The sequence below is a fragment of the Schistocerca piceifrons genome, chromosome 4 (assembly GCF_021461385.2).
Source record: "Schistocerca piceifrons isolate TAMUIC-IGC-003096 chromosome 4, iqSchPice1.1, whole genome shotgun sequence".
NCBI lineage: Eukaryota > Metazoa > Arthropoda > Insecta > Orthoptera > Acrididae > Schistocerca > Schistocerca piceifrons.
Genome location: NC_060141.1, coordinates 749,710,387 through 749,735,991, shown reverse-complemented (window position 1 = coordinate 749,735,991; position 25,605 = coordinate 749,710,387). Strand labels below are relative to the sequence as shown.

Sequence of the window (25,605 nt, the reverse complement as noted above, 5' to 3'; positions counted from 1 at the left end):
TGAACAAACAACAAATTGTAGCCCAGCTGTATTGTCACGAAGGGATCAAATTCCGCGTTAAGGGCGGTCTGAGTTGCATTCTCAGTTCAGAACCAATTTTATCGACATACAGAAGCTCAGATAGAAGATGGAATAAGTGTCCTGTGACCCTACATAGCGTTTGTTTCGTCACTAGAAATAAATAACTAGTATAAGAAGGGTAACTGGTGATAGAGTTTCTACATGTCGCCACTCCAGACTTTATTGTGGTTCAACGTGACGTCTACTTGGCAGACAAAGAATATCATCTTTAATGTGAATTTCAGACCACACTGCCATTATATCTTCTTCACTTGGTGTAGCCAGAAGATAAAGGAATCTTTCTCTCCCTATCTAAAATCATAGACAGAAGTGGGAATCGAACTCAGACCATAGGTATAAGAACCTATCATCAGTCCAACAGACCACCAAACCCTCTTTTCTGTGACTCATTTTTCTATCATAACACCGTTGCGCCACACTGGATGAGAATTCTGACACACAGATTCTCGGTAGTAAATTGCAGCATGTTCAGTAACTTCATTTACTTGGTTGACCGAATCACCATGAACTAGCTGCCTCGGCCACCCAGTACATACATTCGACCCTATTTTATAATCACCGAAATAAAATCACGTAACTGCCACCTACACAGAACAGCCAACAGTGTAGGATGCAGAAATTTAAATATGAAGTGTTCCTTACCACTTGAGCAATTCTACTGCGCTATCTGTTTGCAAAAAACGTCGTGCAGTGCAAAAGAAAAGCTGTAACTGTTTCTCTCAGAAGTCTAGACCCGGCCATTTGCTTTATCTCACAGCGCTGTGGTATGCAGAAGTTCTGGAGGAATTGTTGTTCAGCTCTGGAGCTGTTGTACCTATGTGTCAGCTAGTAGTGTAATTGTAAGTGTTTGTAAGTGTCGTGCACCATCGATAAGACGTTGCGAGCTCGAATACATTTACTGCTAAATTTTTTCAAAACTCAATTCTGCTGTCTGCTGAAATTACCAATCGAATGAAACTTTGAACATAACTCCCTCCACTTCTCAACCCAAAATAGTCGCATGTGGAAAAAAGGGCTAAAGTCTGTGACATTTTGTTCTTTTCAGGTTTAATACACAGCCACGCAGCAGATGCATCTCGAAGCTTTTGTATTATGTATGGGGAGAGCGGATCGTGCCCAAATACATCAGAAAAGTATTTTCTACATTAGCTATCGTGTGGCATTTTATTCTTCTTCAAACATTGTTTGACAGCTTTAACTCAGAACAAGTTTTCTATATGCATGTAATCAATAAACTGCATGTGCATCGTCAGACTGCTATAGATAACATCAGAGAATTGGCATATATCGTTGATGATTAATTTCGCTGTCATGTTTACTATTGTTTCAACAACACTAAAGGGAACCTTACGAAAATTGTGCACTGTATTATAAGAAATGAAATGAAACTCCCCACCATAACCTTACGACGAAAGTCTGTTTTAATAAAACTGAGTATCTGTACACAAGCATGCCTCTATCGACACGAATTAGGAAAATACTACTCACTTAGATTTTGATTGGGTCTATCTTTGGTTGGTATGCTGTGTCATACTCAAGATGTATGTAAATGTGGCATTTCATAAATATACTTATGTATTTCTAGAAACCCAAAATTTGCTTGTTACCAGCGGAAAGAGGCGTTACCTGTTGTGCAGCATTGTAAGTTTTTCACCATTGCACTGTGAGCTGAAAGTATTTTCTTGTGATTTCCTTATTGATGTTTGATCTGACTGCTTGTAGCTCTTTCACAGAGGGGGTAAAAACGTTGGAGTCAGTGGTACTGGAACTGCGAACCATAACAGGTGCTTTTTCACAGGTCAGCACGTTACCACAGAACTGGCGAAGAGGTATGTGTCTTAGGTTCCTTTTATGAGGCCAATAGTGCCTAGAACTCATGAACCGCTATTTAAAGGACGAGATTGGTTGCGATTTCCACCTGCAACGACTTTCCTGGGCTGAAAACCGTAAGTTTACATTCTTTTGTTACACCTCAAGCGATAGTAACTGAGATTATTCAATGGAGATGACAGGTAAAAACAAGTGAACTTTGAGGCTTAATTCCGTGCACACAAGGAAGTAACTCGTCGATCACAGAGTTGCCAAACATACGTTGCCTTGTTGCCAAATCTCAGTTACAGTACCAGCAGGAAGAAGACGAACCGATGTGATCCTACAGCGGTCTGGGAAGTGACCATAGCTGGTGTCTCCTAGTCGCAGCTGCTACGGCCTGGAATACGTAATGCGTCTGATTCGCATTTCTGTAACTAGGTTTAGGGACTGGAGTGTAGTTACTAATAATACTCAGAATTGACTGCAAACTAAGCATCATAAATCAGTAACTCTCATAGTTGTTTTTATATTTCTTTCGTAAGTGTACTCAAAACTAAGAGACTCATTCACAGGCGTTTTCGTGCCTCGCCGATAGTCGAGAACAACAAACAAATAAAATGAAAAAAAGAATGTGTGTGTGTGTGTGATAGAGAGAGAGAGAGAGAGAGAGAGAGAGAGAAAGAGAAGTTGAGAGAGAGAGAGAGAGAGAGAGAGAGAGAAATAAAAAAGAATGAGAGCGAGATAGAGAGTTTGTGTAAAACATTGTTGCAAAGAAATTGAATCATGGTATGTAAAGAAATCTTTCATTTAAAATGATATGTTCAACATCATTACGAAATGTCGTATTCATGATCTATGGAACAAGAATTAATCTAATCTAATCTAATAACATTATATTGATGACTAGCCATGAAGAGTCATGAATTACCGAAATTTTTCCCAATACCAGTAACCAAATTTAAACTTGAAAATAAAAGACGACAATATTTGTAATAAACTGGGACTCCTATCAAGACCCTTTCGTCCCTGTTAGCTAACCACGAAAGATGTCTGATATACCTCTATTCTGAAGTAACAAAGTGTGCATGCATTTAAAGGTGAAGTGCATGATGTGAAGTTCTGTGACGGAGATACGAACCCAACACGTAATCGGATTGTTAACTAAGAAAAATCAAAAGTTACGTATCGGTTTTTCTTACAAGCTGCTAGGTGTTTGAATCTAAAATAAGGATACAAACTTTTGTGCCTAAGCGACAGTCGAACTGCACACCTACCGTGCATCCACGTGTATAGCTTAAGTATCAGTCGCTTACTCGCCAACAGTAAGATGTGTGCGTGTTTGACCAGAAATAGCGCCCCCTATTGCGATTGTTGGCAACATATGAACAGACATTAAAAATGCACGTTAATTGTCACTAGCAGGTGGGTGTGCACTTCATAGGGCTTGAAATGAAATTATGAATATTTTTGTACTGTATCCTTTGGAGGAGACCTAGAGAAGATTGCAGTCTTGGGAAAAGGAACGAAATGATTGAACTCTACTGTTCTGAGAGATTCAGATCCTCGAAAAGGGGGATACGAATTCTAATCACAGTGCAGCACCAAATTTTTCAACGTCTCTAGTTCAATCGAGTAGAAGTAAAATAAGAGACCTGTTCCTTTAAATGGCTATCGGTTCATCAAATAAAATAAAATGTTCTAATGTAAGTAAGTTTACTGGCGACTGTATTTCTGTTTGCCATGACTTCCGCTATGTCATTACCCAACGTAAACCGGCTCTGCCCAGTTGGTAATGAAGGAACGTGATGTTTAATGCGGATTATGGATTATAACGTCTTTCTCTTGATGTTACCAGAGGTAAAATAAATCTGTTTATGCCTCTTAAAAATAAATTCCTGAACCTACGCAGTGCACCTGTGATAATTCGTTCCACCAGACCATTGTGGCCACATTTCCCAGCCTCAAGAGTGTGCTGGTGCGGATGATGTGCTTAACTTACAAAATTAGTCACGGTGGTAAAATGCGAGTCTATCAAATGGTTAAGTAGAAGCAAGCTTATGACGCGGAGATTATGCTATTCTCATGTCAGCAGGATGTAAAGACTCTTCTAGGCATCATAGGCTCGAAGTAAAGCCATTTTGAATTTTCACAAATTGAGCAAATTTCTTAGTTCGAGAAAATTCACTGTGAAGTGTGAAGGTACCGGATTATTACCGTCATTATTACTATCATTTTATTCATACCGCTCCTGGAACACACGATCTTGAAGATCATTTAAAGCCTTTTGGTCGCTATAGAAGTAGTTTCCCAACAACAGATTCTTTCCCTGTCTACGGAATGCTTTTCATGTTAATATCAAACATCCTAAGTTACTCGTAGATTACATTAAAACTAAAGTAACTAATGAAGACGTAACTTGATAAGAAAAACGCGCTGCCTTTCTTCATTTACTTGCGCCTAGAAATGGCTATCGAGTACTGTCAAAACAAAAGGCAAGAAATCTTAATGCCTTCCGATATACTTCGCTGACCTGTGAAAAAGCACCTGTTATGGTTCGCAGTTCCAGTACCACTGACTCCAACGTTTTTACCCCCTCTGTGAAAGAGCTACAAGCAGTCAGCTCAAACATCAATAAGGAAATCACAAGAAAATACTTTCAGCTCACAGTGCAATGGTGAAAAACTTACAATGCTGCACAACAGGTAACGCCTCTTTCCGCTGGTGACAAGCAAATTTTGGGTTTCTAGAAATACATAAGTGTATTTATGAAATACCACATTTGCATACATCTTGAGTATGACACAGCATACCAACCAAAGATAGACCCAATCAAAATCTAAGTGAGTAGTATTTTCCTAATTCGAGTCGATAGAGGCATGCTTGTGTACAGATACTCAGTTTTATTAAAACAGACTTTCGTCGTAAGGTTATGGTGGGGAGTTTCATTTCATTTCTTATAATACAGTGCACAATTTTCGTAAGGTTCCCTTTAGTGTTGTTGAAACAATAGCAAACATGACAGCGAAATTAATCATCAACGATATATGCCAATTCTCTGATGTTATCTATAGCAGTCTGACGATGCACATGCAGTTTATTGATTACATGCATATAGAAAACTTGTTCTGAGTTAAAGCTGTCAAACAATGTTTGAAGAAGAATAAAATGCCACACGATAGCTAATGTAGAAAATACTTTTCTGATGTATTTGGGCACGATCCGCTCTCCCCATACATAATACAAAAGCTTCGAGATGCATCTGCTGCGTGGCTGTGTATTAAACCTGAAAAGAACAAAATGTCACAGACTTTAGCCCTTTTTCCACATGCGACTATTTTGGGTTGAGAAGTGGAGGGAGTTATGTTCAAAGTTTCATTCGATTGGTAATTTCAGCAGACAGCAGAATTGAGTTTTGAAAAAATTTAGCAGTAAATGTATTCGAGCTCGCAACGTCTTATCGATGGTGCACGACACTTACAAACACTTACAATTACACTACTAGCTGACACATAGGTACAACAGCTCCAGAGCTGAACAACAATTCCTCCAGAACTTCTGCATACCACAGCGCTGTGAGATAAAGCAAATGGCCGGGTCTAGACTTCTGAGAGAAACAGTTACAGCTTTTCTTTTGCGCTGCACGACGTTTTTTGCAAACAGATAGCGCAGTAGAATTGCTCAAGTGGTAAGGAACACTTCATATTTAAATTTCTGCATCCTACACTGTTGGCTGTTCTGTGTAGGTGGCAGTTACGTGATTTTATTTCGGTGATTATAAAATAGGGTCGAATGTATGTACTGGGTGGCCGAGGCAGCTAGTTCATGGTGATTCGGTCAACCAAGTAAATGAAGTTACTGAACATGCTGCAATTTACTACCGAGAATTTGTGTGTCAGAATTCTCATCCAGTGTGGCGCAACGGTGTTATGATAGAAATGGCAAATGGCTCTGAGCACTATGGGACTCAACTGCTGAGGTCATTAGTCCCCTAGAACTTAGAACTAGTTAAACCTAACTAACCTAAGGACATCACAAACATCCATGCCCGAGGCAGGATTCGAACCTGCGACCGGAGCGGTCTTGCGGTTCCAGACTGCAGCGCCTTTAACCGCACGGCCACTTCGGCCGGCCTATGATAGAAAAATGAGTCACAGAAAAGAGGGTTTGGTGGTCTGTTGGACTGATGATAGGTTCTTATACCTATGGTCTGAGTTCGATTCCCATTTCTGTCAATGATTTTAGATAGGGAGAGAAAGATTCCATTATCTTCTGGCTACACCAAGAGAAGAAGATATAATGGCAGTGTGGTCTGAAATTCACATTAAAGATGATATTCTTTGTCTGCCAAGTAGACGTCACGTTGAACCACAATAAAGTCTGGAGTGGCGACATGTAGAAACTCTATCACCAGTTACCCTTCTTATACTAGTTATTTATTTCTAGTGACGAAACAAACGCTATGTAGGGTCACAGGACACTTATTCCATCTTCTATCTGAGCTTCTGTATGTCGATAAAATTGGTTCTGAACTGAGAATGCAACTCAGACCGCCCTTAACGCGGAATTTGATCCCTTCGTGACAATACAGCTGGGCTACAATTTGTTGTTTGTTCAAAACTGCAGATTCCTCAACAACTCCACATATTACGCGTGAATGGGTTCGAATCCTGGCCCGGCACTAAAGATTTCATTATGTATTATCAAGCTCTAGCATGAGAACACCTACCTGCTGTTGGCTAATAATTTTGATTTATAATGTTTTTTCATTCGTTGTCAACACTAACGATATCTGACGTTTTTGACTCCCAGTGGGACACACAACTATTTGCGAGATCACTGTAAGTTCAAGATGTTATTCCGAGCTGCTGGTGGAGAAAAATTCGGTAGCTGACGTCTCTTTGTGTGTAGTCAACAACGATATGTGTGGGGCTCTATTCCCAGTGAGCACTGAACTCTTCGTCATATTATTTCTAGTTCAAACATGCTCACATGTCGCTGCTGGTGCAACAAACCCATATTTAACGTTCGTTTTCTCTAGAATATAACAGCGATAGGTGCCGGGTTGGAGTCGTGGGAAGGAAAAAAATTAATGCTTCGTCTCGTCATTTCAGTTAAAACATCTAGCTACTGCCGAGAAAATCCGATATGTCACAGTTGGTTGTGCTTCGATATCAATCCGATTAGGTTCTGGGTTCGAATCACTGTCCAACACAAAGCTTCGCCTCATGGCCTTTCAAGTAAGTTACTTGTGAAGAAGCAATATTTAACATCTCTCGCAGTTCGTTAACAGGGACAATAGATGCGTTATGTAATTTCAAGTTGATATTTGCTAACTGATGCAGTCTAAAATCGAGGTATATCACTCTCTGTATGCCTAATCAGGAATGACTGTTAGTTTGCTTCAGTCACGAAATCTTTGCTTAGTCTGCCTGACCTGGGTTTTAAACCATATGCAGAACCAGACGGTTCGTCGTGTCATTTGCAGTTCATACATGTTACTTTGAAGAGGAAATCATGAATACGACGAACGTACTAGGTGCATTACCTATCTGACGTAATAATGAGAGTGGTAACATTTCAGGTATGTCATTTATTCTAGTAAATGTGAGCTTACAAGTCTTAAGGACAGTCTTATCTGTGATAAAGTGTTCCCTGATATTTGTAGCATCGCGGTATATCTTTACATCTTGAGTTACTGCGATACAGAGCAGTGTTTTCTAGTGGTGACATGTTGGAACCATTTTCAGTAGTCAAACGACTGTACCAAGGAGCGATTAGAGGACCTGCTAGACAGCCGCGTTATGCCGGTTGCATGCGAATCAGGCGAAATGCAGTTCAGGTCGTTCGGATACTTTTGTGCACGACTGTACGTAGGGGGAGGATACGAACTGTGAAGCAGCCAGCTACGAATCTTAAAGCCTTGCTCAATTCTTGAGACAATTTAAAACTTTAGAATGCATTCTGCAGCGCAATGAGCGATTTAAAATACTAAAAATCAAATAAAAAACAGTCTCGATCGCATTTTCAGATAATTTTTTGTTAGCAACCGGTTTCGGCCGTTTCGTCAGACGATCTTCATGCTATTGACCTTCACTACCGCCTCTGGTGGCGGCAGACGGAGTTGACAACCTCACCTTTAAGGATCTCACTTCGTCTGCCGCCTCCAGCAGCCAGTGTGGCTGAAAACGCGATCGATACTGTTTCTTATTTGATTTTTAGTAATTCAGACAGTTGATGAAAATAATTATTTGCGTTTATTCATTTTATGGATATTATTATTTAACAAGTTGGACTAAAGAAACTTCGGAATGGTATTGGTCCAAGGAGGACAAAGTGGGATTGTATGGACCTAAATCGAAAGCTCGTTGGCAACCTTGGGAGTCGGCGATTACAAAATATTTCGCCCTCTCGTGTTAGCACTGAGTTGTGTGGAAAAAAAAGTTTTAATTTTGAGCAACAGTGACATGTAAAAGATTGTGGAGTATCGGAAAGTGCTAACTAAAAAACGTAATGAAGGCTGGGTAAATGACGTTTGGGAAACGTTATGTATAAACTGTGACTTGATTCCGAATAACTCAGATTCCGCGTGTCGTACTGTGCAATTGTAACTGAGAACCGGTATTCCGAAGTGAAGACTTGCAAAGAAAATATTCTGTATCAGGTCAGGTTGGATTCCTTAAACTGGCTACCAGAGCGCGATTGTGCTGTTTTAAGACTGAGTGACGTAGTGCAGACCGTGTTCTTTCGTGATTTATGTTGAAAACTAAAAACTAGAACGCCCTTGGTTGCGTAAAATGGCTCTGAGCACTATGGGACTCAACTTCTGAGGTCATTAGTCCCCTAGAACTTAGAACTAGTTAAACCTAACTAACCTAAGGACATCACACACATCCATGCCCGAGGCAGGATTCGAACGTGCGACCGTAGCCGTCTCGCGGTTCCAGACTGCAGCGCCTAGAACCGCACGGCCACTTCGGCCGGCTCCTTGGTTGCGTAAGTTTGTACTTGAAAGTGACCCTACATTGGAGTTTTCCTTCAGTGACTTTTACTCATTTGGTAGGTAGTCAGACCTGGAACGTGAAAATAATCTTTGCAGTGGGTCGACATGTTTAAAGCGGCTTGTTTCCATTACAGCTTTTCTAGCTGAGAGCGTTATTCGTCGTGTCAGGGGAGGCATTCACTGGAAAAGATCACCGAAAGTGGTTTGTTGCCTACTCAAGGAAGTAAATAGATAGAATTTTCTTTATGGTTTGTAATATCATAAACACAAGATTAGAATACAGCTGCCATTTAGTTTAATGTTCTTCAGAATTGCAGAAGGGTGGACACTGCTCGAAACCAGAAATTTTGAGATAATGAGACAGCGATCGAGACACTGCGTTTAAGTGTACCTTCTAGAAACAAGAATCGGCGATCACTCCCTATTGACAAGTATGTCCAGTTTTGATGAGCGTAACATACAGTATGTGATCAAAAGTATCCGGACACCTGGCTGAAAATGACTTACAACTTCGTGGCGCCCTCAATCGGTAATGCTGGAATTCAATATGGTGTTGGTCCACCCTTAGCCTTGATGACAGCTTCCACTCTCGCAGGCATACGTTCAGTCAGGTGTTGGAAGGTTTCTTGGGGAATGGCAGCCCATTCTTAACGGAGTGCTGTACTGAGGAGAGGTATCGATGCCGGTCGGTGAGGCCTGGCACGAAGTCGGCGTTCAAAACATCCCAAAGGTGTTCTATAGGATGCAGGTCAGGACTCTGCAGGCCAGTCCATTACAGGGATGTTATTGACGCGTAACCACTTCGCAACAGGCCGTGCATTATGGCACGTGCTCGATCGTCTTGAAAGATGCAATCACCATCCCCGAATTGCTCTTCGACTGTGGGAAGCAAGAAGGTGCAGTGTGGGCCTGTGCTGTGATAGTGCCACGCAAAACAACAAGGCGTGCAAGCCCCCTCCATGAAAAACACGATCACACCGTAACACCACCGCCCCCGAATTTTACTGTTGGCATTACACACGCTGGCAGATGACGTTCAGCGGGCACTCGACATACTCACACCCTACCATCGGATCGCCACATTGTGTATCGTGATTCGTCACTCCACACAATGTTTTTCCACTGTTCAATCGTCCAATGTTTACGCTCCTTACACCAAGCGAGGCGTCGGTTGGTATTTACTGGCGTGATGTGTGTCTTATGAGCAGCCGATCGACCATGAAATACAAGTTTTCTCAACTCCCACCTAACTATCATAGTACTTGCAGGGGATCCTGATACAGTTTGGAATTCCTGTCTGATGGTCTGGATAGATGTCCGCCTACTACACATTGCGATCTTCTTCAACTGTCGGTGGTCTCTTGTCAGTCAACAGACGAGGTCGGCGTGTACGCTTTTGTGCTGTACCTGTCCCTTCACGGCTCCACTTTACTATCACATCGGAAACAGTGGACGTAGGGATGTTTAGGAGTATGTTATTCTCGCATACAGACGTATGACACAAGTGACACCCAATCAACTGACCACGTTCGAAGTCCGTGATTTACGGGGAGCGCGCCATTCTGCTCTCTCACGTGTCTAATGACTACTGATGTCGCTGATATGTACTTGGCAGTAGATGGCAGCACAATGCAGCTAATATGAAAAACTTATGTTTCTCTGAGCGTTCGGATACTTTTGATCACATAGTGCAGTATTGTTTTCCTCAGAATGTAGTAGCGTTTCTCATAACAAGAAAAATGATCATTTTTCGCATCAGTAGCCTTAGGAATAAGATGAAGTAGTATCCCTGCCACAGGAAATACGTCATCAGTTTCAACTCTTTAAAAAATAAATTTAGTTTCGGCTTTCGTGCTGCACTAGAATATCACACATAAACAGAAAAAGAAACTTCCTCACACAAAATTGTTGTTTGAACAACAAACGCAATGTAAATAAACAAATGAAATCGTTGTGCTCATTACGTAGGCACAGTGCAACAACAGATTTACTATCACTTCTTTCATAGACATTAAGTGGTGTGGCAGAATACCTTCGAGCAATGACTGCTTTAATATTACCTTTATAAATGTTCTTCAAAGAATGTATCGCCCGCAGCTCGTGGTCGTGCGGTAGCGTTCTCGCTTCCCACGCCCGGGTTCCCGGGTTCGATTCCCGGCGGGGTCAGGGATTTTCTCTGCGTCGTGATGGCTGGGTGTTGTGTGATGTCCTTAGGTTATTTAGGTTTAAGTATTTCTAACTTCTAGGGGACTGATGACCATAGATGTTAAGTCCCATAGTGCTCAGAGCCATTTGAACCATTTTTTGAAAGAATGTATCCAACCTAAAAGCGCGACGAAGTATCTCCGCATCTGAATCAGCATAGCAGAATAGTATTAGAGCGGAAAATAAAGTTATAGCTCACTTTTTTAAAAGAGAATACCGTTTTAACACTTTTTTCGTTAGATACCTTTCCTTAGCTCAGTATACGGATGGACAGGTATAGTGTTTTGTCGACAGTTACTAAGAGCTATCATTCGCAACTCCAAGTAGCCATTGTCAAAATACGTTTGTAGTTGCCAGTGAAACGTATTTTACTTACGCGTAGATGTATGATCAGACCGCAAAATTCTTAGTTTCACTTATTTTTAGTATTGATTACAGACTTCTAGTTTTTCGTGATGAAAGAGTACTTCAGGAGAGTGACGTAGTGAGGGTATAATATATGGTTGCGTCACATTAATATGGTTACCGTCTATGTTCTACGTCAACGTCCAATAAGAACTACACTGTCACCATTTGGCAGGACTAGCAGTGGAGGGCATATGAAGCGTGTCGGGGGAACCCGGAATACGGTGCAGTCGTTACCGTAATGTCGAAACAGAGCGCATTATCCGACGTCCAAAAAGGGCATGATCATTGGCATTCAGGCCAAGGGTGGGAGCATTTCCGAAAATGCTAAGTTTATAAACTGTTCGCGTGCCGCCGTGGTTAAAGTATACCATGAATGGCAAATTGGTGCTTGATCCATAAAAACACGGGAGAACTGCCCGATGTCAGTAACGTTCTGCCACGATATTTCGGCGCAGAGTCTTCTGGCCATCTTCAGGTGAGTACCACTGTAGTAGTACTGGCAAGTACGCGCTGAGCTCTGAGGTGACATTGCGCATGCGTTGCTCGACGTGCGAGTTCGTAACAACCCCGTGCGCTGCGCCTCGCGCCCTCCACGGTGAAAGCTTGGCGTATCGATATCAGGTCGATTTTCATCTTTATGCTGACAACTACGACGACTACGAAGTTTCTCTATGACAGGATTCCAAGCAGAATTTAGCTGATAACCGCTATCTCGATTGATGAGAGTCTCGTTGTCAGACAATCTTATTTCCACAGATTCATTGATAACCGAGCTCCAAAAGTTTGATATATGGGCCAAAATTTTTGTGTCGTTGTAATTCATGGAGTGGTCTGTGGGAATAAAAGTTCGACGATTGCGGACGAGTATGCCGTTGGTGTTCCACAGTGCGTTCCTGCACAGTTCGTGTTGTTTACCCTATATATGATTTGCCGCATTCACACGGAATCTTGTAAACACCTGATTTACGCAGGCCCAGGTCGTCTTTAACGGATCACACCAGTGATGAAATTTTTGACGGAGGGCGAAAGATGACTCTCACTTGATAGTTTCTCAATATTCTGCCTATCTGTGAAGAAATATTCCCAATATTTGGTAGATAAGCAGTCGACCTGAAGGCCTCTTCCTCTTCCTTGTTCCGTCGTTTGTAGGTCTGCATCACTTTGTTCACTTGCCTAGTTGAAAAGCCATTCTTCAGAAATACTTTTTGCAGGTGTTCCAGTCCCGCTTGAAGACTGTCGGCGTCAGAGATGGTATGTGCACTGTGGATCAAGGTTTTGAGAACGCCCATTGTTTGTGCTGGATGGTGGCAACTAGTAGCTTGCAGATACAAGTCTGTATGGGGTTGGGGTTGTTTGGGGGAAGGGACCAAACTGCGAGGTCATCGGTGTCATCGGATTAGGGAAGGATGGGGAAGGAAGTCAGCCGTGCCCTTTCAAAGGAACCGTCCAGGCATTTGCCTGCAGTGATTTAGGGAAATCACGGAAAATCTAAATCAGGATGGCGGGACGCGGGATTGAACCGTCGTCCTCCCGAATCAAGTCAGTATGAGTGGTCTTTCTGTAGACCGAGTGACCAAGTGTGCCACCACTACTACGTCCCACCAAGACGTCTAAAAATGGCAAGCAACCATATTTCTCTATCTCCATTGTAAATTTTATGTTTTCATGTATGGAGTTCATGTGACGTAAAAATTCTTGGAGGCGGTCCAAACCATGAGGCCACACTATAAAAGTGTCTTCAACGTATCGCCAAAATACTGTCGGTTTAAAAGTGACAGAGTCGAGTGCTCTCTCCTCAAAATCATCCATAAAAAGATTGGCCACCAGGGGAGACAAAGGGCTCCCCATGGCAACACCGTCAGATTGTTCGTAAAATTCGTTGTTAAATATAAAATATGTAGAGGAGAGAGTGTGATCAAACAACGCTGTATTGTCTGCACCAAACATATTGCCAGTGTAGTGAGTCCACAAGTGGCACCTTTGTGAAAAGAGAAACCACATCAAGACTGACCAATAAGTCGTTAATTTGCAGCTGTAGTGACTGAAGTCGTCTGATAAAATCACTAGAATTCTTTATGTGATGTGTGCACTTATCAGATAATTCTCTACCGAAGGAGGTCATCAAGAGACTGAAACCAAACAGTTCAGTTTCACCTAGGCTATATAGACTGCCTAAGATCCACAAGTAAAATGTGCCGTTACGTCCAATTGTGAGCAACATTGGAGCAGCCACCTACGACCTAGCAAAATTCTTGCCATCTTTTATTAAACCAGTGATAGGCAAGTGTGCAGATCACATAAAGAATTCTAGTGATTTTATCAGCCGACTTCAGTCACTACAGCTGCAAAGTAACGTAAAGTAAAAGTATCGTGGCAGGACGTTACTGACATCCGGCAGTTCTCCCGTGTTTTTATGGAACAACCAGTACGCCGGGAAAGCTTTAAACATCAGAAAATGGTGCTGTCCCAAACTGAAGCAGTAGTGGTGGACCCCGGAGGATATATGACAGGAGTGAACGACAGCTGTGGAGGTGTTTGCTGGCGAATAGACGTGCAGCTGCCGAGCAAGTGACTGCCCAGATGAAACAAGGGGCTGCCTACCTACAGTGTCTCCTCAGTGACCGTTCAGCGAACTTTGGTGCGTTTGGGCCTTCGCAGCAGGTGCCTCATGCTGACTGCTGTTCATCGGCTACGAAGGCTGGAATTTACAAGAAAATACCGCACCTGGATGTCCACTCAGTGGCGAAATGTGGCCTTTTCAGATGAACTACGTTATATGCTCCACTGGCGTGTACGGAGTGAAAGCGAACACCCTGCAACCAGGACGGAGCGTCATGGTCTGGGGAAGGTATTCGTGGCATTCCCTGGATGACCTCGTCATTCTGGAAGGTGCAGTGGATGACCACAAACATGCACCTATCCCTGGGGACCACGTTCAGGCTTTTGGCAGGTACGCACATTAATGTGATTGGACAGTGCACAAGTCACGGTGCGTGTCCTTATGCCGATTGCGCGGGGGCGAATATCTGTGATGGGCGAAAAAAGATTTAGGAAGGGCAGATGAGATGAGGAAGAGGGAGAGCGGAGAATGAGGAGGGAATAAGAAGAAGAAATGCAGAAATGAAGGTTCTCCTTGTTTAATGTTTTCGAAAAGTTTCGGCTTCTTTTTGACGCAAGAAGATCTGAAAGTCAAGTGCGAAAGTCTTGACAAAAGTTACAACCGCGTGTGCATGGCGAGCAGCTGCGTGCAGAGACGGTGAACTGCATGACACTATTACAAAAGCCACAATTCAGTCAAACTATCGAGATCAGAACCTTTGCAGTTCACTGCCAAATATCGTGCGTCTTATCTAATGTAAGAGCAGCCGTCCGAATCATGATGACATTCGCTATCTCCATCGGTAGCTGCGAGAGATCTTATAGTGGACGCGAATTCATCTCAGAGGAAATGTAGTTCAAAGAAGGCAACTCTGCTTAGTTTGTGAGGGAGGCTGCTTACACGTTTATTGAGTGATTTGCAACAGCGAAATCCCGAAAAGTACATTTTTGAGTAAGCCTATCACCAGTGAATAGATAAAAGGTAAAGGTTTAATCATTTTTATTACCTGCATATTAAAACAAACATAATTTCATTACTCGCTACGGAAAATTCGCAGAGAATTTCTCATGTTATTTTCATGCTTTCTTAAGCGAAAATTGATATCTGATGAGCTTCTAAGTAGAAAAAACCTAATATATTTATGGGATTGAAATTTTATAAGGACGAAGCGAGTTTTCTTTTGGTTACTGTTTTTATTTTTATTCCTTTGTGCTATCTAATATGCAGCGAAATCTCAGTATTTTTTTGTCTCATAAAAACACAAATTACCATTCTGTGGGCAAAACATGTTTTTGTGTAGAAGTTAGAGTTTTCATTTTTTATTGTTTGTCTTACGAGTTATCTAAGTGGATCTTACACAGTGTTACGCAGTGGATTTTACACGAAGCTAAACAAGGTGACAGAATGATACCAGGACACACACAAATAAATATTCAGCTCTTTGCCGGTGAGCAAATCAGAAGACGGGAAATGATCATTGGCTACAACAAATACACTGGTGTACAAAATTAAAGCAACAAACGGAAATTTTGCAAGGTTGCGATTATTTTGCCACAAAACAGTATAAACATGTGATAGTAAAGTAGAAAAGATGTAATGAATACCGAACGCAGGCGACCGCAACATGCGTAACGGTAGACAAAAATGTTCGTCGTATGGTTCAAATGGCTCTGAGCACTATGGGACTTAACATCTGAGGTCATCAGCCCCTAGAACTTAGAACTACTTAAACCTAACTAACCTAAGGACATCGTACGAATCCATGCCCGAGGCAGCATTCGAACCCGCTACCGCAGCGGTAGCGCGATTCCAGACTGAAGCGCCTAGAATCGCTCGGCCACTCTGGCCGGCTGTTCGCCGTATGCTTCCAACTTAATGGATTTGCACACACATTCTGATAACTGGTTAATTTACTCAGTATGGGGTTTGACCATCTCTGGCAACAATACAAGCCGGACAACGACGGGGACACGCTGTGAATGATGTCATCAATCTCTTCTTAAGGCAATAACGCCCATTCTTACTGCAGAGCTGCCCACAAGTCTTGGCGAGTGATTGGTGGATGCTGACGTGATTGAATGTGTTTCGCTACTGCATCCGAGACTTGCTCCAAGCGATTCAAATCCAGATAGCGAGGAAGCCACTCCATGTGTGCGATATCTTTCGTTTCCAAAAAAACATCAACTTCCCGTGTTCTACGAGGTCGAGCGTTATCGTCCATGAATACGAAGTCTGGGCCCACAGCGTCTCGTAACAACCGCGCATGAGATCCCAGGATCTCCTCGTGGTACCTCACAGCAGTTACATCTTGCTGATTCACCTGATGATGTATTTCATGAAGAGGTGTTCGAGTGGTCACCATAACGCCTGCCCACACCATTAGGGATCTCGTCAATTCTGTCTCTTCTCACAATGTTTGACTCCCGAAATTGTGTTACACGTGCCTCCGTCGAGAATCGCTCTCCAGACCAAATCGGGTCTCACCCGTGAAAAGAAAATTGGCCCACCGTACGACCGTCCTGGTGGCATGTTGACGGCCGTACTCTAGACGTTCCTTCTGTGAAGACATGCCAGACGTAAACAAACAGCAGGTCTCCAACAATAAAGGCCACTCTACTGAAGCCATGTGAACACCGTTTGCATCGATACAACACGTCCAGGGGATGCTGCGAGGTCAGAGGCCAGTTGCAGTGCTGTACTAAGGCGGTACCGTCGTGCCCTTAAGGCCAAGTAACAGTCCACTGTTTCTCATCTCACACGTAGTCGGCTGTGTCCTGGTTTCCTGGATACAGTTCGGGTCTCTGTAAACTGTCGCCTCATCCGAGAAACAACACAACGATTCACATTAAGCCACCGGGCCACATTAGTTAGCGACTCTCCTGCTTCCACTCCTCCTACAGCCCTCCACAGCAGAGATTCTGTAGGCGTCTTCTATGTCCCATACTGCACCGTCTGTGACTGTGTACACAGCGATTATGGATGTGAGACTACCAGGCAAACAATACCCGGCTTAATAGATGCCCTGGTTGTCCGTAGATCGGAATTGCGTGTTCCGTGTAGAACACGATCCCACTGACGTCTGTTGGCGGTTTGTGTGATTATATCGTGAATTAGACACAGGACTGGAAATAGCAGTTTGTTGCTTTAATTCTGGACACCAGTGTATGCTACAACCATTATCTAAAACTTTCAGTGAAGAGACCAAAGTAGTGGCTTTCGAAGGGTAACTCCCAGTTCGCTCCAAAACAGTGCTAGAGGAACATCACTAGAATAGGTGTTACATTTTCAGCTGCTAGGCTGCAATATCAGCTGTGAACATGAAAACGATGTCAATAATAAATTGAACGAGTTTCAAATGGTAAGTGGAGCAATACACAGAAAATTTGGTGACAAGAGAAGGGAGGATGCAAAGTGAAATTTTTACGAAGTGATGCCTACCTCTGTTCTGTAAGGCAGGGTACTTAGAAACATGTGTCAGAAACCTTGGGGATATGCTCTTGACATCAAAACATTACAGAAAGTTCTTATGAAAATCCTTTGTAAGAGAGGTGTGAAACGAACTCCCTCTAACTACTGCTGGTTGTGTAATTTACACCAGACGCTTATTTTTGCTGAGATTCTTATTACAGTTGCTCATGTCACTTGTTTTGTTTTATCGAATTGTCTCTTGTTCTGTTATAAAGTAAATTCAGTTACGACATGGCGCAACGACGTCTTCAGTGTCCAAAATGACGGTATGCGCTGCGTTTAAGGGATAGCAGATGTGAAAAGAGGACGCAGCACGTCAACTTTACGCTGAACGTTATTCTGGGAGACAGTTATCTTGAGAAAGAACGTTTGCACCACTTGCGAGAGAGGTTCGTTCGAGAAGAGAGTTGCGATGTACTTAACTTGAAGAACGGGGTCTTCGCACTGTGGATGAAAGTAGTCAAACTAGTACAGGGAGAATTGCGAGGAGGGAAGGCGTTAATCACATGACGATCTGGAGCATTCTGCATGGAAATCATCTGTTCCCGTTTCACCTTCAACGGGTGCAAGGATTACGTGACGTAGACTTTCAGCCAAGAATAACTTCCCGTCACCGCATGTTAGGGTAGCAAGCTGTATTTCTGCAGTTATTGCCTTGTACCTTATTCACTGATAAGGCGTAACATTTCACGTGATGGGATCGTCAATTATCATAACAACCACGTCTGAGAGTGTGAAAAACCTCATGAAGTGCGACAAGACAGACGCCAACTGAGGTTCAACGCTTGTGATGGAATCTACATCTGCATCTACATATATACTCCGCAAGCCACCGTACGGTGCATGGAAGTGGGTAACTTTTACCACTAGCCATTTCCTTTCCCATGCCACTGGCAAAAAGAGTGAGGGGAAAACGACTGTCTATAAGCCTCCGAAAAAGCCCTAGTTCCTCTCACCTTATCTTCGTGGTCCTTACGAGAAAAGTACTGTATGTTGGCGGCTAAGACCGATCTGCAGTGGGCCTCAAATATCGGTTCTCTAAATTTCCGCAGTCGCAAAAAGAGCGTCGTCTTACCACCATGGATTCCCATTTCAGTTCACAAAGCATCTCTGTAATACTTGGGCGCTCATGGAACTTTCCAGTAACAAATCTAGCAGCACCCCTCTGAACTTTTGCGATTTGTTCCTTTAATCCGATCTGGTAGGCGTCCCAAACGCTCGAGCAGTACTCGAGAACTGGTCGCACTAGAATTGTAAACAACGTCTCTTTCACAAATTAATTACATTATCCCACAATACTGCCAATAGAACGAAGTTGAGTATTCGCCTTCCCAACTACCAACCTGATGTGCCCATTCTATTTTATATGGCTTTGCAGTGTTACATCTAGATATTTACTTATCCGCGTTAACTTACATTTTTCTACGTTTAGACCAGGCTGGCACTCATTACACCAACTAGAAATTCTGTGTAAGTGTTTTTCATCCCCCTACATTCACTAAAGGACGACACCTTCCCGTACACGACAGCGACACCAGTAAACAGACGTAAACTGCTGTTCACCCTGTTCGCTAGATCACTGATATACACAGTGCATAAGAGTGGTCCTGTCGCTCTTTCCTGGTGCACTCCTGACAACACTCTTGTCTCCGAGGAACACTCGCCGCCGAGGACAACGGACTGGGTTCTATTAGTCAAAAAGTCTTACAGCCACTCACATACCTATGGGTTATCAGTTCATTGGCCCCTGATTTCTCCCGGAACGTCTTGCTGGACAGTCTCACACATGAGTGATTTCACTTACTTGATGGTCCATCTCTAGACGTCATCCAGCGGACGTAGTTCCTGAACGTTGACACTGCATCTACCTTTACACAAATAGTTCGCCAGTATCTCGATGAAGAGTGGACTGGTCGAGGGGAATCCTGCTCAAAAGCCAGATTTGAATGTAATGGCATTTTTTTTTTCTTTGGGCCATTTAAAATCCTCAGTGTAATCAACTCCCGTTCCCAATGGTGATGTTCTGAGGGACCGTATTAAAAATGGATTTGACCAAACACGGAACACACCAGAAGTTTTGCGCAACGTAGAGCAAAGTACAGATCGCAGGCTCAGGGGATGCGTGGAAACAGCAGGTGGTGCTCACTCTGAACAGTTTCTGTAAATGTAAATATATTTGGCAAACGTGTCGTTTTTGTGCCGTGAATAATAAACCATTTCTCCCTAACGAAGGAATCTCGAACCCACATTCATTAATAACATTTTCTAATTTCTTGGCGTCAAGAATGAACTCCTTAAGTTTCTGATACATGTTTTCATACACCCTACATGGAAGGAAGTCATGGACAATAAGTAATACAAAAGAGGACTGTAGTAGGTGGACATGAAATTTTTGAGGAAAGTTGAAGGATGTCAGGCATCAAATAAAAAACAACACTACACGAGAAGAAATTAATACATATACTGTGTATATTAAAAAATAGACCAAGACTTCATAAAATGGAAACAACGTATCAGCAGACGGTGAAAGACAAATTGATTAAAGAAGAAATTAAAATGATGGAAAAAATCGCAATATCAAAAAATAATTAATGTAGAGTAATGCATTTTAGAGAATACATTCGTCTAGGTAACATGTTTCAGTGTACGCGCAGAATTAGCCACAGCAAATATGAAACGCTGGTTCATTAATAACCCGTGTAACCACCAGAATATTGAATTCAGGCTTGCAAAGATGCATGCATTGTCTTTTTACAGGTGCCATAGGTCAGTTTGTGGGCTGGCGTTCCATGCCTGTTGTACTTGGTCGGTCAATACAGGGACGATTAATGCTGTTTGTGGATGACGCTAGAGTTGCCGTTCGATGACGTCCCACATGTGCTCGATTGGGGACAGATCTGTTGATAGAGCAGGCCAAGCCAACATGTAGTCAACCTGTAGAACATGTTGCGTTACACCAGTGGTATGTGGACGAGCGTTATCCCGTTGGAAAACACCCCCTAAAATGCTGTTCATGAATGATAGTACTACAGGTCGTATCACCAGAATGATGTACATATTTGCAGTCAGGGTGCATGGGATAGCCACGGGTGTGGTGATGTCATACAAAATCGCACCCCAGATCATAACTGCAGGTGTAAGTCCAGTGTGTCTAACATGCAGATAAGTTGGTTGCAGGCTTGCAGGCCCTCAACTGGTCTCCTAGCTGGTCTCATTGGCACGGAGGTAGAAAAAGCTTTCATCAGAAAACACAAGAGACCTCCATCCTGCTCTCCAATGATCTCTCTCTTGACACGACTGAAGTCACAAATGGCGGCGTTCTGGGGTCAGTGGAATGCACGCTATGGGGCGTCCGACTCGGAGCTGTGCTTGAAGTAACCGATTTGTAACAGTTTGTTGTGTCACTGCGGTCCAGACGGCTGCTCAAAGTGCTGCTATAGAAGGAATACGATGTGCCAGAGCCATACGTCGAACACGATGGTCTTCTCTCTCGGCAATACCACGTGGCCATTCTGAGGTCGGTCTTCTTGCGACCGTACATTCCCGTGACCACCTCTGCCAGCAGTAACATTAGTGACTACATTCCTGCCAAGTCTTTCTGTAGTGATGTACAGGACATAAAATCCCGTCTGAGGCCTGCGATCATTTTTATGTTCATAACTGGCAACCAATGCTGTACAATCGCTATAAAGTCATGAGATGTTCAATTAACTCTTTTATCAGAACATGTTACGCGTTTCGGGATTACACACATCTTCAGACATCACAAACTTCAACTCCTTCCTAACCAACCGGGCGTACAGCCTTGACAACTAGAAGAAAGTGTCGAATAACATATGACTGCGACACAAGCAGTCTTGAAGCAGAGCAGAGTGCTTGTGTCGCAGTCATATGTTATTCGACACATTATTTGAGTTGTCAAGGCTGTACGCCTGGTTGTGACGTCTAAAGATGGGTGTAATCCCGAAACGCGTAGCATGTTCTAATAAAAGAATCAACTGAACATCTCATGACTTTATTGCTATTGTACAGCGTTGGTTGCCAATTATTAAATCTTTCTGCAGTATCGCAGAAGGAACATTCAGCTTCTCGCAACCCTGTTACAAGACCTCGTTGAAACTCAGTAGTTGTTGAGTATGGCTTCTTCGTAGCTTGAAAGGCATTTTTGACTGATATCAATTCACCATGTCAAATGTCAAAGGTAACTAACGCTCACGACCGTTACAGGGTGTATTTAAAGGAAAACCTGATTTGCACTGCATTGCGTGTGGCGCGATGTTTCAATAGACGTCATCTTTCAGATATAGAAACACACCTACCAACTTCTTTTTATGTTGCACAACTCCTTCTTGGTGTTGCGATTTTTTCCGTCAGTGTAGTTATAAACCAATAGGAAGATGAGTTGTAGAAAGACCGAGGAACAGAAGGCTTCAGTGAAGATGGAACATTAAGCGAAGACCAAGAAGAAGATCAAAGGTGGAGTTTAAGAATGAATATTTTTCATTCTAGGGCAAAGGAACGATGGCACGTGGTGCAAACCACATTACAGACAAGATACAAATGATGTTTACCGCGGTAATTATTGTAATGAAGCAGCGAATGTGGGACAGAGAATCTGGTTGCTGACGCTGAGTGGATCTGTCTGTTCCAGCAGCAAGGAGAGGCGCCTCAGCTGGAGGCTCCAGGAACCGCACCGCCACCCCGCCGGCCCTCGCTGGAGGCTCCAGCCGGCGTGTTCTTCCCCCACCTGCCGCCTGAGCTGCTGGCCGAGCTCCGGTGAGTACAGGACACTTACCGTTAGCACGTCACTCTTATCCGTCATGGAGGCGTCACAGCTCTTGCTGTGAGCCAGATCTTGACACCTAAGAAAAAAGCATCAACTGAACTTGACGATTTAGTTGCAGAGGTGCACAAAATTTGCGACTTCTCGTCGCTGAACAAGGCAACCAAGCCAAGAGCTTCGTTAAAAATGTGCTTGACGTGTATTCAGGGTGACAATTATTGATCTATATGGAAAAAGACGTAAATTCCTTACAAACTACGGCGTGCACACACTTTATTCAACATGTAAACGTCAGTACAGATATTCGGATTTAGGTTATGACATGTTCGATATGCCTGGCATCATTGGCGATGACGTGGCGCAGACGAATAGCGAAATTCTACATGATCCGTTGAAGTGTCGGAACATCGATGTTGTCGATGAGCTCCTGAATGGCTGTTTTCAGCTCAGCAATAGTTTTGATGTTATTGCTGTACACCTTGTCTTCAGTATGGCGCCACAAAAAGGAGTCGCATATGTTCAGATCCGGAGAATATGGCGGCCAATCGTGGCCCATGCTAATGGTCTCTGGGTACCCCAGAGCCAGAATGCGGTCCCCAGAGTGCTCCTCCAGGACATCACACACTCTCCTGCATTGATGGGGTCGAGCTTCGTCTTGCATGAACCACATCTTGTCGAAATCAGGATCACTTTGGAGAATGGGGATGAAATCATCTTCCAAAACCTTCACTTACCGGCCGATGGTCACCGTGCCGTCAAGGAACAACGCACCAATTATTCCGTGAGTGGACACTGCACACCCCACAGTCACCCGTTGAGCGTGAAGAGACTTCTCGATCGCCAAATGCGGATTCTCAGTTCCCAAAATGCGCCAATTTTGCTTATTGACGAACCAATCCAAATGAAAATGGACATCGGCACTAAACCAAACCATAATGCGCATTCCATTTCCCATCATGCCCCGCGCCCAACCGTGCAGTTTGAAAGTCCTAATGCAAACTGTTCAGAAGTCATGGCGATTTTATTTCATATAGTTCAATAATTGTCACCCTGTACTAACGGGATTAGGGTAAAACTACCTCAGTATCCGACACGGAATGACTGCCTGTACAGAATTTCCTTAATGTGGGTCTTAGCTGCTCACTACAGTGTTATTCAAATTACTTAGCATAACAGCTATAGCGCTCAGCACCACTACTATAGCCGGCCGGGGTGGCCGAGCGGCTCTAGGCGCTACAGTCTGGAATCGCGCGACCGCTACGGTCGCAGGTTCGAATCCTGCCTCGGGCATGGATGTGTGTGATGTCCATAGGTTAGTTAGGTGTAAGTAGTTCTAAGTTCTAGGGGCTGATGACCTCAGAAGTTAAGTCCCATAGTGCTCAGAGCCATTTGATTTGAACCACTACTATAGTGCTGTAAAATAAGCTAGTAAAAACTGTCTACTTTACCTTGTAATACTGACTACAGTATTCCAATAATACCAATGAAACAGGAATTTTCTGTTAAATATCGTATGTACGATTAGGAATGAGTCATGTGATGGAAATAATTGCAGCTTGTTCAACAAACCCAAAATATATACCGCGTCGAACCGACTGTTAGGGAGAAAAACCTTCGAAGAATTTTAATAGCGTAATAATTATTCCGAACGATCATTCAGCAGCTCATATTTATTGCAATCTGTACGTACATAGTGGTCGGCAACGTATTGCGTTTGATTTGTGAACAAAACGTTATTCTTTGTATTTTAAAAACAACTGGCTTGAAAACCTCAATAGATCGCTGAAGAAGAGAATGGCTTAGAAATGTCTGTGAAATCAGTTTTTAGTCGTTTGCTCGTAAGCACCCTCGACGTTTTGAATTCGCATTTTGTTCACATACTTCACTGGTCTTTTGTTGATTCGCTTTCCATATCTGGAATGGACACAAATGCAAGGCCATTCCGCTTGTTTGCGACAAATACCACGGCACAGATGTCGCAGAGGAATAGGCACCGCTATATTTAACTTTTTACAGTACGGTTTATCATGTTGATGCGTCTCTGTTTTTACAAATTAGTAGCAACCGGCCCCGGCTTCGCTCGTGTAGCACTAAGTATGCTACGGCCTGACGACTTATCTGGCATATCGGTAATAAATTATACACTCATACCTTCCTGAAAACCGTATCATAATCCTTGCAGACTGTTCCTGTGATTAGACGGCACACCAGAAAAAAAACCACAGGGAGTGACTTCAATTTATAATAGGTATAGATGCTACGGCAGCAACGCGAAACGGCTTTCAAGTACGAGAGAATGAAAAGAACGGGATTTGGAACGATGAGGAGCAGAAAATTCTTACAATATGTTTCATCTTTCTTCATCAAATGGTTCAAATGGCTCTGAGCTCTATGGGACCTAACATCTGAGGTCATCAGTCCCCTAGAACTACTTACACCTAACTAACCTAAGGACTTCACACACATCCATGCCCGAGATAGGATTCGAACCTGCGAACTTAGCGGTCTCGCAGTTCCAGACTGAAGCGGCTGGAACCGCTCGGCCACATCGGCCGGCTTTGTTGATCTTTAGGGAAACTAAAATATTAATGCCAGATACTTTGAGTGCCACAAGTATTAGTAGTACACTTTCCTGTTCTGTCTAGTTCAAGCCAGTCGTTTGGAGGTCTGTACAGTGCGAAGGTAATGACACAAAACTGACGAAGATAAATTTCATCCGCAGGTGAAAATTTTCGAAGTATGTGCACATTCAACTGACTGGTTGACAGTACAGAATATATTTAGCACATCTGTCGTAAATATACGGTCATAACAAATACCGTCCGAACAGGCCTTGAAGTCCCAACTGTAGCGACTGGCCGCCGTGTCATCCTTAGGCGTCACCGAATGCAGATACGGATTAGCATGTGGTCAGCACACAGCTCTCCCGGCCGTTGTTAGTTTTCGTGACCGGTGTCGCTACTTCTCAATCAATTAGCTCCTCAATTGACCTCAGAAGGGCTGAGAGCACCCCGCTTGCAAACAACATTCGGCAGACCTGGACGGTGGCCAAATCCGAGTGCTAGCCGAACCCGACAGGGCTTAAGTTCGGAAACCGGTTTTACCGCTGCGGCAAGCCAGTTGGCAAATATACGGTCGTACAGCACCGTAAATTACCCGTTCGACTTAACGCCTTTATTAAACGTTGTCTAGATGTTAATCAGAACACAACGCACCTCTTACTGGTATGATAACCATAATTAGGCCTTT

The 25,605-nt window shown here is 43.2% G+C and overlaps 1 protein-coding gene across 1 annotated transcript in view; it reads left to right on the top strand.

Annotated features, from left to right (window-relative positions):
* Window positions 1-25,605, top strand: part of LOC124796148 (inositol 1,4,5-triphosphate receptor associated 1-like) — a 302,195-nt gene that overhangs the window by 36,889 nt on the left and 239,701 nt on the right. Inside the window, exon 3 of the mRNA XM_047260239.1 lies at window positions 22,228-22,349. Within this exon, the coding sequence (XP_047116195.1) occupies window positions 22,228-22,349 (122 nt within the window). The remainder of the gene's footprint in view (window positions 1-22,227; window positions 22,350-25,605) is intronic.